Source organism: Pinus tabuliformis, chromosome 7 (genome assembly GCF_031772625.1).
Source record: "Pinus tabuliformis cultivar Carrire ecotype Pingquan chromosome 7, CPIR1, whole genome shotgun sequence".
Classification (NCBI taxonomy): Eukaryota; Viridiplantae; Streptophyta; class Pinopsida; order Pinales; family Pinaceae; genus Pinus; species Pinus tabuliformis.
Window position 1 is genome coordinate 822,758,313 of NC_142293.1, and position 16,924 is coordinate 822,775,236.

Sequence of the window (16,924 nt, forward strand, 5' to 3'; positions counted from 1 at the left end):
CTCTGTGTATCTCCATGCCCAAGATATGTTTTGCTGCTCCAAGATCCTTCATATCAAATGTCCTAGAGAGCTGAGCCTTTGACCTTTTGATCTCTTCCATGCTTTTTCTTGAAATAAGAATATCGTCAAAATACAAAGCTAAGATAACGAATATGGGATTCAAAATTTTGAAGTATACAAAATGATCATAATCAATTCTAATAAAGTTCTGGCTCACTATGAAGGAGTCAAACTTCTTGTAGCATTGTCTGGGAGACTACCTCAGACCATATAATGATTTCCTGAGCTTGCAAACTAATATTCTGCTGCGACCTTGTACAAAACCTTCTGGTTGTTCCATATATATCTCTTCATTCAAATCACCATGTAGAAAAGTTGTTTTAACATCTAACTATTCTAACTCAAGGTTAAGTAATGCAATTAGTGCCAACACTGTATGAATAGAAACAAGTTTTACAACTGGTGAAAAGATCTCGTGAAATTTGATACCTTCAACCTAAGAATACCCTTTTGCTACCAGTCTCTCCTCGCCTTATACCTTTCGATACTTCCATCAACTTTCTATTTCAGTTTGAAGACCCACTTGCATCCAACAACACTTCTCCCTTCAAGAAGTTCTATAAGATCCCAGGTATTGTTCTTGGCTAAGGAATCCATTTCTTCTTCCATAGCCTTTTTCCATTTTTTGCTATCTGTATCATCTACTGCTTCCTTATAACAAGAAGGTCCCTTATCTTCAGTAATCAAAGAAAAAGATGAAGCAGAATCTTCATACCTTTTGGGATTTTTTCTTTCCCTTGTAGACCTTCTTAGAGTGACCCGTTGCTGAACTGGTTCAGAAACTTGAATTGGTTCAGAAACTTCAACAACTTCCTCTGTATCTTCAACACCTTTTTCTCTAGAAGTCTCCTCTTCCTTTTGACTGTCACCAAAAGGTCTAGCCTCCAACTGAACTTGTTGATTTGGCGATACATGTTCCTGTTCAATTCTTTCAACATTTGATTTTAAAAGAGAAGACTCATCAAATGTTACATCTCTACTAATGACTATCTTCCGCAATGTAGGATCCCACAACCTGTATCCTTTCACTGCATAGTAATACCCAATAAAGACATAACATTTCAATTTTGGATCTAATTTTTAATGCTGATTTTTAGGAATAAGAGAATAAGCATCACAACCGAATATCCTTAAATGTGAATAATCACAAGGTTGAGTTGTCCAAAATTCTTCAGGAATTTTACAATTAACTGCCACTGAAGGTGATTTGTTAACTAAATAACAAGTAGTGGATACTGCTTCTGCCCACAACTCCTTTTGCAAGTTAGCATTGCTAATCTTGCTTCTGGCTCTTTCCATAAGAGTCTGATTCATACGTTCAGCAACACCATTTTGCTGAGGAGTATAAATAGCATTTTTGTGTCTAATAATTCCTTCATCCTTACAGTATTGTTCAAATTCTATTGAAGTGAATTAACCACCATTGTCAGTTCTTAAACATTTAATTGATTTGTCTATTCTTTTCTCTACCATTGCTTTAAATTGTTTAAAGACATTGAATACATTAGCTTTCTTTTTTAGCATAAAAACCCAAACATTACGGGAGAAATCATCAATAAATATTAAAAAATATAGAGCACCTCCATATGATACAACAGGATATGGTCCCCACAGAGCAGAATGAATATAGTCCAAAATATCTTTACTATTATGATTTCCAGTTTTAAATCTCAGTTTACACTGTTTTCCATACACACAATGTTTACAGAAATCTAACTTCAAAGATTACAGATTGGGAAGAGCTTTATGTTTCATAAGTATCTGAAGACCTTTCTCACTCATGTGACCCAATCGCTGATGCCATAGACGAGTACCTACTTCTTCTTTTTCTGACACAAATGCTACTTCACTAACCTGAGTACTTCCTTTGAGTCTGTAAAGATTTTTGACCTATTCTTCTTTCATAACAACTAGGGCGCCTTTAAAGACATTCAGCACACCATTCTGACCTATAAAATTATAACCATCCAAATCCGACACTCCCAAAGAAATCAATTTTTTCTTCAAATCTAGTACATGTCTAACACTAGTTAATGTTCTAACTATGTTGTCATACACTTTAATCTTGATATTTCCCATCCCGATAGTCTGACATGATACATTATTACCCATAAACACAGAACTACCATTTACATTTTCATATGAAGTAAACCAATTTCTGTGTGGACACATGTCATGAGAAGCACCAGAGTCTAATAGCCATCTTTCTAAACCCTGAGAGACATTACATACAAGTGAAGTTTAATCTATCATACATAATTCTTTAGCAGATAAAACTTCGTCTATCATACTTGAATTGACCTGATTTGCTTCCTTCTTCGAGTTATCAGATTCTTTTCATTTCCAACAGTCTTTCTTCAGGTGTCCAATTTTATTGCAGTGCCAACATTTTTCCTTACACTTCTTTCCCTTCGATTTAGATCTAGAATACCCCTTTGTTTTTTCTCCTCTTTCCTTTGACCGTCCTCTAGCTATCATGGCTTATGATGCAGCTGTTTCAGTACTGGATTTCCTTTGTACTTGTTGAGACAAGAGATCTCCCACAACTGATTCAAATTTCAAAGAATCAGCGGTGCTCAAGCTGATTGAAGTTACGAAGTGATCCCATGGTTCGGGCAGAGAACACAACAAGGTTATAGCTTTGTCTTCTTCCTAACTTTCAACTTCCATATTTGCTAACTGACATATAAGTGTATTAAAAACATTCAAATGTTCTGCAACTTTTGAACCCTCCTTCATTCGAAGACTGTACGGTTGTCTTTCTAGATAAATTCTATTGGTTAGTGACTTTGTCATATATAGTTTTTCCAGTTTTTCCCATAACCCTAAAGTTGTACTCTCTTCAACAATGTTGACGAGAACTTCATCCGCTAGGCATAACCTAATGGTACTGAGAGCTCGGGCATCCAAGTCCTCCCAGTCTGAATCTATCATGGTTGCAGGTTTCTTAGTTGTCCTGTCTAATGCCTTGTGCAACCCTTGTTGCACAAGCAGATCACTAACTTTTAGTTTCCAAAGAACAAAATTGCTCTTGTGGGGGAATTTCTCCACCTCGAATTTTGCATTCGACATCTTGGCCATTTTTTTCCCTCCTAGGGTTTCAATCTTTCAACTAGGGTTTATATTTTTTTTTGTTTCCCTATCTTCAAAAAACTTTTTGTATTAAAAAAAATAATTCCCTTTTTTTTCAAATAAGAAAAAACAACCCTTAAACAGATTTTTCCTTCAAATTAATGAAAAACCTTTGTTTTTCTTTCCTTCAATTTTAATGAAAAAAACCCTCTGATTTGTGTTCCTCCAAATTTGAACAAGTCCACCCCTTTAAGGAAAAAAAATACTAATTTTGATTTCAATTTCATGTTGTTGTTTTTATCAGGAAAAAAATATTCCACTCATTTTTGCCCTAATTAAAAAAAATTCTGGAAACTTTGATTTTTTTTCAAATACCTGGATTCAGAAATACCTGTAATACTTTAGCAATATCGTTGCAGCAGCATTCAGTAACAACTCTTCCACGTAGAGAGTAATAGTTTGGCAAAGCAGACCCTTTGGCAACGTAGATTCCTTGATGAGACGTATTCAAAAATACCTGTAATACTTCAGCAATCTCCTTGCAACAACATTCAATAACAGTTGTTCCACACAGAGAGTAACGGTTTGGCAACATAGCTTCCTTGATGGGTTCTGGTTTGGCAGCACAGACCCCAAACACGCCTTGGGTAGACGACAGATTTCTTTAACACCAACGTCCTTTCTGCTCCAACACATAGAAGTTCACTTGGCAGAGCCACCTCGAGCCTTCACACCAATCTTCCTCTCTTACACGCAACAATGGGCTTCTCCATGCACCATCTTCCTCTCTTTCACACAACAGTGGGTTCTGGTTTGGTAGTACAGACCCCACACATGCCTCCTTTCTGCTCCAGCACGCAGACTCTGACTTGACAGAGCCACCTTGAGCCTTCACGCCAGTCTTCCTCTCTTCAGCCTTTGGTACTATGCCACGCAGAAAGCAGAAGTCTCAAGCGCAGTCCTCCTCTCCTGACACAGAGATGGCCACTATGCCACAAAGAAACTAGAAGTCTCAGGTGCAGTCCTCCTCTCCTCATGCAGAGATGGCTCTGGTCGTTTTTTAACACACGGCACTCACAACTCTGATTTCTCCAAGAGCTTCCAAGACCTTCAACTCAACCACCTTCAACACAACTAACCTCGCTCTGATACCATTTGTAGTTTTAATAAGTGAATGAGTTATTGATCAAAAAAGAAAGAAGGCATTTACAGTGATAGATTAACCAAGAAATGCATATAACTGACAGGAAAACTGAATGCAAACACATAAGTAATAACATAAGAGTTACGTGGTAAAACCTTGACAGGGTGTCAAGGAAACATCCACGGGGCAAGGGATTGGAATCTCTATTCAATCAATAATGATTCTCCATACAATAGTTCGGGCATTCATCAACGTTATATGAGCCTCCTCAGTTACATAATCGATGTTTCACTATAAAAGTAACTTGTTAATAATTAATACATTTTACCCAAATTTACATAATTAGTTGTCAAACTTCCAACATAATGTTATTTTTAAATGTAATGTTATATATGTATAATATTTTAGATGATTTTTTTTATATTAATGGTTTGATTTCTAAATGTTTTATATATGTATTTTTAAATTTATTTCTTATTGGTTAGATTTATTTATTTTTTAGATTTTTATTTTCTATCTTCCATTTTTTAATTTTTTTTTTTTGTATTTAATTTTATTATTATTATTATTTTCAATTTTTTTGAGTAATAATTTAAGAACATAATTTGAATTTTATATCCAGGAACTTATGAACGGTGAAATATACCATTTTTATTAATTCATAATTTTAATTTGAAAACAAACTTGTTTTTATTAAAAAAGTGTTTTTGGTGGATTGTTAATGCAATTTCAAATATGAATATGTTAAGATTTAGCAGTCATAAAATGGTATTATTATTAATCACACTATTTTATTTTTATTATTATTTTTATATGGGAATTGTTTTTTATATTTTTTAAAAATATAATAAGTCGAAATACAATTACTATTGAAAGGTTATGGGTTTAATTCTCTAGACAATCTACTTAGGCTACATAATTGAACCCTTGAAAAGTAATAAATAGATTTACTTAACACATTATAAATATTCTTTAATTAATCAGAAAATAATAAATATTTCATAAAACAACTATCTCTATAATCCATTTACCATATATAAAAATTATGGTATAGTATTTAAATTTAAATGTAAATTTTGAAATGATAATTCTCATTAATTTACTAAGCTTTATTATGCAAAAATGGTTAATTTCAACCAATTTACCCACCTGTATAAAAGAAACAAACCATGATGAAAATGAACCTAGGCCACTTTCTACAACTAATATCCACTATTTCTCGACCCTGAATGCTGGTGGACTTTGATGAAAAGAATATTCGTTGACTTTCTATGATTGGAAATATGCTCAAATTTCATACCTACTTTGTCGTTTCCATATTTCCCTTCCTTCCGTCTTCAACGACAACTCTGTGATGATGAAGTCAAACACGTTATTTGAATGAGCCGCTGAATGCGCAGAAAATTAGTTGCATTAGTTTAAGTTACTGACAAATAGATCACCCAAAGCATATGCCATTTGTCACAGTGTGGACTCATTTAATAAATATCATGTAACTTTTAATCCCAATACATGATAATAATTGGGAATTATTATGGGATAAGGTATATGAATAACAAATTTAATAATATTGTGTGGTTGTATCCATAATTATATAATTTTAAATAAAAATGGTAAAAAGATTTTGAAAATAATAAATATATTATTATTGTTGTTCTCCGAAAAGGTTGAAGTGGAAAATTATTTATATTATTGAGTTGTAGGTTTTACTTGATTTTTTTTTTAATATTTTTTTATTTATGTTATTGTTTTTGTTTTAGTTATAAAAGTTTTATTAATTAGATTAATTAATTTTTTTTATTTAGGGTTTGCTCATAACTATGTTCTAAGTTATAACTTGTTAAATTTAAAATTAATTTTTATAAATAAAATATTTTGAGAGTAGGCATAGTCTAAATTTGTCTTTAAAACATTTAAAACTTTAACACTTAGTCAATATTCTTCAATATTTAGCTATTCAAAATAATGCAAGAATACTAACATTTAACAAAGTAAAGGGACCATACTATAAAAGTACATGGGTGGCACCCAATGCAGATGCCTTAATTATTAATATAAAAATTGTTACAAGAATATAACAAGAAAGTTGTACCACTATCTATGACTCATTTTGTAAATGTACAATACCCAACTACCTATTGCCACAATACTTGCACATTCTAACTCTTCAAGCATCCATGGAACAACCTCCTATGGTTCTCTTTCCTCAGTAACAGCTCAATCTGAGTTCGACATTGCCATGTCTTAAACACTTGCCAAGTTGTCGAATTCCATTGTATAGAGTCCCTAAGACTTTGCCAACATTTGGGTTGTTCATTATATTAAAATCCATACTTACCACCTCAATACTCCATATCCACTTGCTAAATGATGACTCTATTGTAAATTAGTGCCTTTACACTTACTTGCATCCTCTTTATGGGTGGAATATGCCTTGTTTTTTCCTTCTTTTGAGGTGTCTTTCATTGTGCCAAAGGTCGAAGTGGACCAAAACATTCAATAAATTCCATGAACATCCACTAACTTAGTCTACATTGGATCATGTATTACTATCCAACATTTCCCAGTCTCATGCATCCAACAACTCCAACAATCCCACTTAAGCAATGCCCAAAGCATTCATACTATTCAAATGAACCTTCCACCCTCTTAATTTTTACTCTAATATCTTGATTTCCTTGCTTTCTCAAGCAATCATCGACCACTTTGGCCACTACTATCACTATCAAGTCCATTATGTCTTCAAGCCTAGAAAACTTCTCTTCCTATGCCATCATTGAACCATTATCCATGGAGGGTTACACAAGAATCCCTCTTAAAGCTCCATCTATTGATATTCCATCAAGTCCAAAATATTTGAGTCCTCTTGGTATGGATTCCGAGGAAGAGAAACATTGGAGAATTGGGGGATATTAGTGTTGCCCAAAATTTGAGTGTTAAATAAGTAGTTAGATTTTAATATTAAGTAAAGAGGATGACATGTCAAATTTAATCATTTACATTTTAAAATTTATATAAAAGAATGATCTTACTATGCAAGAAACTTATACTTGATTTAATATAATATTTGGTTTTGCATTCTCCTCATTTATATATAACTTGGTATTAGAGCAATGTTCTTATAAGAAACTTTAGATCTTTACAGTCTACTAGCTTTTGCAATCACCATAAGGAATTTGTTCCCTTATTCTATAGACTTTCATAGCATATTAGGTACCATGTTACCAGAAGGGACAAACAGGAAATGAAACGAGAAATGACAAGAAGACATGAAACAAAGTTTGGAAACAACTATAACAAAATCCGACAATAAATTCATCTATTGTTTAATTGTTGTTTACTAAAACTGCAAATGAAAACTTATTAATATACAAACTAAAATTATTAAATTTACATACCATTTAAGGAGGAATGAAATCATGTTTCTCAAAAAAAACTATTTTAAGAAACCATCCATTTCTGGAGAAACTAGTTTCGCAGATTGACAAATGAAAACGATCGAAGAAAACACAATTTTCCATGCTGTTCCATTTTCTAGATGGTTTCTTTTGGAAACAAAGGCTCTCAATTTTTTTCTGGTAACATAGACTAGGTATATGCTCATCTCTATATAAATAGGCTTGCATAACCACCATAAGAATTTGCTACCCTCTCTCACTATATAGTAGGATTTTGTAGCCAAAAATTAATCCACTCCCTCTCTATATCATAGGCTTTGATAGCCTAAGATAAATCCACTCCCTCACTATAAGATATGGAATGATTCCATAGCCTTTTAGAGGGAATCCTCTCTCATTATATTAAATTTCCATAACCTAGACAAATAAGAGGACTCCTTTAAGATGGTTTCATTCAATAGACACATATAACTACACATTTTTAACTACAAAATTGATTTTTGGGGCTTGAGCTTAAGTCAATTACAAATTTTGAGAATATTTCAGAATTTGACAAATAGGAGTGAGGTCGATTGTTTGACATTGCTTTGTTTGCTAGATTCCAAGATATTATAAAAATTGGCAATCGAGATAACGATGGCCATTTTTAGGCACTCACATATTACTCTCTTTATATTTTTCTATGTCATATTTCCACTATTGTTCCTTCTGTAGTTTCCATGGTTACATTGCTCCATTTGGCCCATTTTTCTTTACCGTTAAAATTGGTACTCCTTCACCATACAATGCGCCATACAAACAATCCTTCTTCTCACATCTCATCCTTTTCTACCTACTTTGAGAATTGACTTTGTTAAATTTTCCCCTTCATCCACACCCAAAGATTCAGAAGTTCCTAATACAATTTTCAGTAGTCTTTGATTCTTTGATAGGATCCCCTTTTCATATCTACCTGGTCTTGATGATATTACTAACCTTTCTCAATAATCATGCATGGCTTCCCTAATTTGGTCTCCTAATTAAGACCCCATACCTTTATTAGATTTTGGTAAGCTTCGCTTGGTTATGATAGAGTCAACTATTTTAAGGCTATTAACTCCTTAAGCCTTATAACCACCTTACAAGATGAGAATCATTCTATGTATAGGGTTGTTAAATGTAGTTAGGTTGGCTCCAAAATCATGGCTTATGGCATCCAAGTATATCCTTTCCCACCATCGATCTCAGTAGTCCAACCAATGCTTGGTCAAACTGCAATCTCATCCTCTATAGCCTTTATCTCTATTCCCTATGTTAGCTATTTGCACGACACTAAAACACACTTACCCTCTTAAAAGTGCAATAAACATTATCACACACCTATTTCTTTAAAAAAAATACATTAGGAACCTGAACCTTTAATTTCTATAGATGTACTCAATTATAAACCATATAATCCCATAATGACTGATTGCATCATGCATTTTGTCTCCATTTTACAAACACATTGCGTGTTGAAATTGTGGACTGAGGAGAATATTTTTCTAGTTTTGATTCTTCTTTCTTGATTACATTCTAACTATTCAACAGTCTTAGCCATGAAAATCCTTTGAAGGTTCTGCATGAGTTGGATGTGGAGGATATTGCAATGACTTATATGGTTTGCAACTTAGCATCTGGCACATAGATTGATATATTTGTCATTGGTAGATGTGATGTGATGGTGTGTGTACCAAACCATTTTTTGAGTAACCAATTCATTCAAATACAAATGAGTTGAATAACAAGTCTACCATGATTCCCGATCCCACTAATTAAGGAGACACCACTAAGGATGCCCATAATCCCAATGTGGCACATTTCATCTAGTTGACATGATTATTGTGAGTATGCCACTCTGCACACATATCACCTTAACTGTAGCCATTTCTCTTCAGGCTGTAGCATCCTCCTTTTAACATTCTCTTAATTTGGTGAGGATGTCCACTCAAATTCAATTTCGACCATAGTGAGCACCATAACATGTGCATCCATTTCTTGATGATGATTTTTTTTATAGGAAATCACCTTGTTGATTCCCTTTGTTCATTGGTCATTGATTTTACCACGGGTTCCAACTCCTACAAACACTGAACATCATCTCGACTTTTTCCAAAAGTAGTAAACTTGGAATTTTCCCTAAAGTAGCTGTTGTAGCTCACTTCTGCATATATTTGACCAAACATTTACTACATAATGGAGACAACTAAGGTTTCTTTAATCAACACAGATAACCAAAGTGTATTCAATGGTATTCAGTGAAGGATAACATCCCCATATAATTCCTTCATGTCATCAAGATTTTGCTGTGTGAGAAGTTACCATACTGAAAGAGCTTTTTCCTACTATAGAACATCATGTGTGGAGCAAGCAATGTTATGTCCACAATGAGGTGATCTATGGTGCAATCATTAACAAGCTTGCTTTTGCAAGTCAGTTTGATAGTGTCTGAAGATCTGCTTGAATGTATGAAAAGGGAATATTGCAAATGTTTTGATGCTCATTTCTTTGACATCAAATATCTACACATAAAGGTAGCAATCATAATCAAGGGCTTAGAATATTCTTTGGGATGCATGCTTTCCAATATTGGCCTGCAATGTTGAGTTTTCACTTTGATTTTGAAATGGTTCATATGTTGTACTTCATGGCTCCTAAGATATCCATATTTCTGGTCTTTGAATGATCTTAATAAAGTTCATTGTCAATGGGTGTGGGGCAAAGTCAATGTTGTATATTCACTACAGTTTAAGATGAAAAAACATATATGTTACGCCAATTAAATCACAAATGGAACACTGATGGAGCATCTTTGTAGCTAAAGGAAGGAAGACTTAGATCTCTTTGAATGCTCTTAAAGGTAGCAATCATAATCAAGGGCTTAGAATATTCTTTCGAATGCATGCTTTCCAATATTGGCCTGCAATGTTGAGTTTTCACTTTGATTTTGAAATGGTTCATTTGTTGTACTTCATGGCTCCTAAGATATCCATATTTCTGGTCTTTGAATGCTCTTAATAAAGTTCATTGTCAATGGGTGTGGGGCAAAGTCGATGTTGTATATTCACTATGGTTTAAGATGAAAAAACATATATGTTTCGCCAATTAAATCACAAATGGAACATTGATGGAGCATCTTTGTAGCTAAAGGAAGGAAGACTTAGATCTCTTTGAATGCTCTTAAAGGTAGCAATCATAATCAAGGGCTTAGAATATTCTTTCGAATGCATGCTTTCCAATATTGACCTGCAATGTTGAGTTTTCACTTTGATTTTGAAATGGTTCATTTGCTGTACTTCATGGCTCCTAAGATATCCATATTTCTGGTCTTTATATGCTCTTAATAAAGTTCATTGTTAATGGGTGTGGGGCAAAGTCGATGTTGTATATTCACTACGGTTTAAGATGAAAAAACATATATGTTTTGCCAATTAAATCACAAATGGAACAATGATGGAGCATCTTTGTAGCTAAAGGAAGGAGGACTTAGATCTCTTTGAGAGCATGATTAAAGATGTTTTCCATCTAGACATTGTGCCTTTTAGCATACTAATTTCTGGTCTTAATAAGGAGACTATGGAAACATTAATTCCAATTGTTAGAAGCAAAAATATGATGTAAAATAGCTATTCAACATATTATTACACTAAGATAGTAGTTGCACTTGTAGATTCTATATCTTGATTTCAGCTTTTTACCAATTTGTTGGTAAGACAACTTTGATACCAATTTGTTAGTAAGACAGAGGAGATAAAACAAAAAATTCACACACAAATCACACATTCACACACAAATTGCATGAGCTTATGCTCTTCTATTGATCATACAAAACTTGATTCTTACAATGAACCCAATAAATGGTATTTAAGCTTTACCAACTAGTGACTCGCCTAAAATATCTTGAGATGCACGTACACTTAACTCAGTTAACTCACACTCTAACTATAGACTAAACTTAACTTTTTATCCATCACTCAATTTGACTCAACACTCAACAGTCAACAGTTAGTTAATTGACTCTCTAAATTTAGCTAACTTCACATGGGAGAGTAATTACAATTTCTAACATATTACTACACTAATATCGTAGTTGTTCCGAGAAGACAATGCTAACCGCACTCAGCAGCGTCAATCAATTACTTTTCTACGGTTTTCATTGCAGTAGCGAAGTTGCGGAAATTTGTGTCGGTGAACCACCTTCCTTAACTGCATCAATCGCACTCTCCCTCAAGTTCATCACCCTTCTCTACATCTCTGCACCTTCCTCACCCGTCACTGCCCTTTCCACAACCCTCTTAATCTCAGTCATGTCGATTATTGATGTTCCACTCTCAGTAGATGTAGTGTTTTCCTTGAGGAAAGACACGCCAATTTTCCAGACATGGACCATATAACTTTGGTTCAGAAACTGATCTGCAAAATAAGGCCAGCATAACATGGGCACCCCCATGGTGATGCTCTCCAATGCTGAATTCCATCCACAATGTGTCAGAAAACAAGCAATGGAAGGATGAGGAAGCACCCTCAACTGCGGACACCACAACACCAAACACGCTTGCTGGCTCCGTTGGATGTGCTCCACGAACCCTGGAGGGAAAACGGCCTCGGTACCTTGTAGCAGATCAGTCGTACAACCCAAAGAAATGGTCTCTCCGTGGCCTCCAAGCCAAGTGAAAGTTGTTGGAACTGCGTCTCGCTTAACACACTCAAGCTGCCAAATGAGACGTAGATCACAGACTGCCTTGACTGCTTATCCAACCAATCCAATCATTCGCCATCTTCGGCTCAAAATCCCATTGTGATTTCCAATCAGAGTCCTGAGTTCGAATTGAGAAGGGAAGAAGAAATCAAGGGACCTATTGGACAGACTGAACCTCCGTTCTCGACCACACTGCTGATGGCGAGGTCTTCAAGATGATAGGAAGGAATTGCAGATGACCCAATCTATTTCCCACATTCTCTTCTTAGAAATATAATATAAAATAAAAATTTATCTCTTATAGACCATTAATAAATTATTTTAAATTACATATGTGATTTTAAATAATATATTTTTTATTAGATTATATCAATCATTAACCATTTATCTCTCACATACTGTCACACCCCTACACCTGCGGTGATTTTTCCAACCGCTTGTAGCAAGGTGCGGCACCACCGAACGCTTTCTTTTTAACAATACTAACGCTTGTGGACTACGCCTATTCCAATATAAACATACTTAACTTATGTTTTGCAACCGAATGAATGTATTATCCTTTATACTTTAGTGAAAACCATTCTCAATCATTAACCATGTATAATAAACCGAGAACATCAACAATACACAAGTATAAAGGGAGGGGCAACTCCCAGAACGTCTGCCCAATGGTATATTATATCAACTTCTTCAAATTTACAATACAAGTGTGCTTGACAGACTTCAAGCCAACACTTAGAATATTTTTACAACAAGGCATAGAACAAACTTATGCAATTATATGCACCTTTGCACAAAGTGAAACGCTCACCCGAACCACCTATTTCACCTTGCCAAATCCTGCACACAATTATCCTGCATAAGACTACACCCAAGAATTTACCAACATACCGTACACATACCAACCATCCACCAAGACTACTTGCGAAGTCTCTCAAATCTAATGCGCATGAGGAATGCGCATTTCTTCCTTAAAATTGCGCACTTCTTGTCTTCTTATGCGAAGGTATGAGCGTATGATTCGATGGTTTAAATGGCCTCCCTACGTGCCATATATATACACATGTCATTGCGTCTTCAAAGGGTGCGTACAGCCATAAGGCCGACTCCCCAAATCATAATAACATGCCTCCACATACATGTCGGCTGGGTGTTTTAATGACCATCCACCATCGCATATAAAGGTCCAACACTTAGTCGTATTCTGCCCAAGTGTCTTTCATCGCATGTTATGTCGCAGGTTTTCATCGCACAAACGTCGCAAGGTGACCGCACACCGTCGCACAATTGTCGTTTAGCGCGCCCGCGCCCATGCACGATCGCCCACTCGGCGCCCGTCGCACCCGCAACCGGAGGTCTTAACATTCTCCTCCACCTGAAATCATTGTCGTCCTCGACAACATATCATCATCCATGATGTTGACTCCTCCACATAAGGCAAACATCACTGCAACGTATGTAGAGAAACTGTCTCCACCATGTCTCATCTCGGATGTCCATGATCATTACCTATTTTGCCACAATCTCACCATGCTGCTCTCCATCATGGAAGGTTCAGTCACTCCAACCCAAGCTACATGTTTACCGCAACAACGTGTCAACTCCATCATGTCATCATCATGTGCAAAACTGCCCATGATATGTCAACAAGTGCTAACACACCTCAACTATGTGCCAACATCTCATCTCAACATTATGTAATATACCGGATGTCATCTCAATCCATGATTCACTGACCTCCTGTCCTCATCATGTGTCCTCATGTGAACTGCCATGATACTCCAACATGATGCCAACACATCTCTGCTCACTCCATGTCCTCATGTCTTGAACTAGTCGGGTGGCCGGTCCAACTGCATGCTCAAACCATGAGAGTGAACATCCTCATGCCATCATCATTTGTTTCTCAAAACATCCTGTCACATCCTCAACTCGATCAAGAATCCATCTCCATATAAGTGTAAGCCATGCTCAGGTCCATGAAGTAGTCCTCATCTCATCTGCAACATGTTGCCCATGTGTGTGTCTCCCCCATATGAAGAGATCATCCCATCAAACCAACTCTTGATGTGCCCCATTTAGGTCCATGAAGTCCTCTCCATCATCTGCAATGTTCCATCCACAAGTGTCCATAGAAACAAGTATGTCCTTGTCTCATCTACCCATGTGCTGCCCATGATCCTTGATCAAATAAGCTCCCATGTGTAGAAAAAAGTTGAGTCTTGGCTCAACTCATGCTCAAGTGTATCATTAAAGCATCATCACCATCATCGTTGCAACTTCATCACCTCAAAGTGTCTCATAACGATCCTCTACATCAAGTCACTCTTCCAAGCCATGCCCATACATGTACCTTGGAAGTATGCATCCCATATTGCATAAAAGTCACCTGACCTCAGCTCCTCAATGCATCAAATCCTCTAAGTCCACCATACATGAAGTCTCTAAAAGTCACAACAATCTCATGTCCTCATGAGCTCCATAAGCCATCCCCAATCAACATCTTAGCAAGCATACAATATGCCTTAGCTCCCCATGTAGTAGGAATGCTCCCTAGCTGCTCACAAGTCCATCCAAGTTCATAGCTTTGTTGTACCAAGGTGCACAACTTCACCATCAGTAGTAAGTCTCCATGTCACACTAGCAAGTCCATCTGCATAACATTCCTGCCTTGGCACTCCTTCTTGGATGTCCTTCGACATCTCTACAAGTGCTTCCACACAATGTCCTTGCATAGGTTTGCCATGCTCCATGTCTTCATGTCTCCAACCTGATGTCCATGACTAAGCTGCCCATGTAGTCTAACCAAGTAGACACATCACAACTTCGGTCATCCTTATCCAAGTCTTCAATCTTCGGTTTAGTGAACTCGGTCACTCAACCATCTCATCAACATATCATCATGTCATGAGTCTCTTCATCATAGCTCTTCCACAAAGTGTCCATCAAGACTGCCTCTTGGTTTCGTCCATGAGAAGTCCACCCAAAACGTCATAAGTGTGTGCCCTCCTTAATCTGTCCATGAGTCATGCCAGGCACTTAGCCAATTCTTCATGTGGCTAAAGCATGACCCAAACCTGCACAACGATCATCAAGTTCCACCCTTGTCTCGAGCTCTTACACCTTTCATCACAAGGTCATAAGTAGCCTCAACAAGTCCTGCAACGGTTGACAATCCTTGCTCTTCCATACAAGGCTCCATCATAGTCATCCATGGTAAGATGTCCTCTTGCCTTGGCAAACTGACTTTTCCCTTTACTGCACATGGTACATCTCCCAAATGCCCAAATGAAACACAAGTATCAATACTTACTTCATCATCATGAGGTTCCTCCATGTGAGTGTCCTCATCCATCCATGCTGACAAACTGTACGATCCTGGTTCAACTTGATCATCTTCAAGTTCATCCTTCATTGTATTCATGTCTTCAACATCTTTGTTCATCACGGCTTCTTCTTCCTTGATGGCACAATCTGCAACTTCACCTTACTCCATTGCCTGACCGAGTTGAAGAAGTCCTTCATCACAGAAGAAATCTCGTCCAAGTATCATATCGAAGTCATTCATTTCCATCGCTATGAAGTTCAACTGACCTCTCCATTCTTTCATCTGCACAGGTACATCGTGTACCAAACCTGCCACCTTAGCTCTAGAGTCCACTGTCTTGATCTCCATAGTAGATGTCAGCCCAGCCTCTTTTGCTAACTGTGTTGTCATAAAGTTTTGTGTAACACCCGTGTCTACTAGAGCTTGAATGGTCTTGCCATAAACCATCAAGTCTACGAAACCCAGACTGTTCTCCATAACCTTATCTGCCCCTGCTTCACTTGTCACCAGCTCCGACTGAGCTCTGATACCAACTGTCACGCCCCTACACTTGCGGTGATTTTTCCAACCGCTTGTAGCAAGGTGCGACACCACCGAACGCTTTCTTTTTAACAATACTAACGCTTGTGGACTACGCCTATTCCAATATAAACATACTTAACTTATGTTTTGCAACCGAATGAATGTATTATCCTTTATACTTTAGTGAAAACCATTCTCAATCATTAACCATGTATAATAAACCGAGAACATCAACAATACACAAGTATAAAGGGAGGGGCAACTCCGAGAAAGTCTGCCCAATGGTATATTATATCAACTTCTTCAAATTTACAATACAAGTGTGCTTGACAGACTTCAAGCCAACACTTAGAATATTTTTACAACAAGGCATAGAACAACCTTATGCAATTATATGCACCTTTGCACAAAGTGAAATGCTCACCCGAGCCACCTATTTCACCTTGCCAAATCCTGCACACAATTATCCTGCATAAGACTGCACCCAAGAATTTACCAACATACCGTACACATACCAACCATCCACCAAGACTACTTGCGAAGTCTCTCAAATCTAATGCGCGTGAGGAATGCACATTTCTTCCTTAAAACTACGCACTTCTTGTCTTCTTATGCGAATGTATGAGCGTATGATTCGATGGTTTAAATGGCCTCCCTACGTGACATATATATACACATGTCAT

At 36.5% G+C, this 16,924-nt stretch overlaps 1 protein-coding gene across 1 annotated transcript; it reads right to left on the minus strand.

The window, feature by feature from the left end:
* Window positions 1-11,938: 11,938 nt before the first annotated feature.
* On the minus strand, window positions 11,939-16,067 carry LOC149250141 (UDP-glycosyltransferase 85A1-like). Its single transcript, XM_089453563.1, has 3 exons — window positions 15,891-16,067; window positions 12,562-12,636; window positions 11,939-12,403 (listed from the first exon to the last, which is right to left on the minus strand). Exons 1-3 carry the CDS (start codon window positions 16,065-16,067, stop codon window positions 11,939-11,941), a joined length of 717 nt encoding a protein of 238 aa, XP_089309689.1.
* Between the last annotated feature and the right edge of the window lie 857 nt (window positions 16,068-16,924).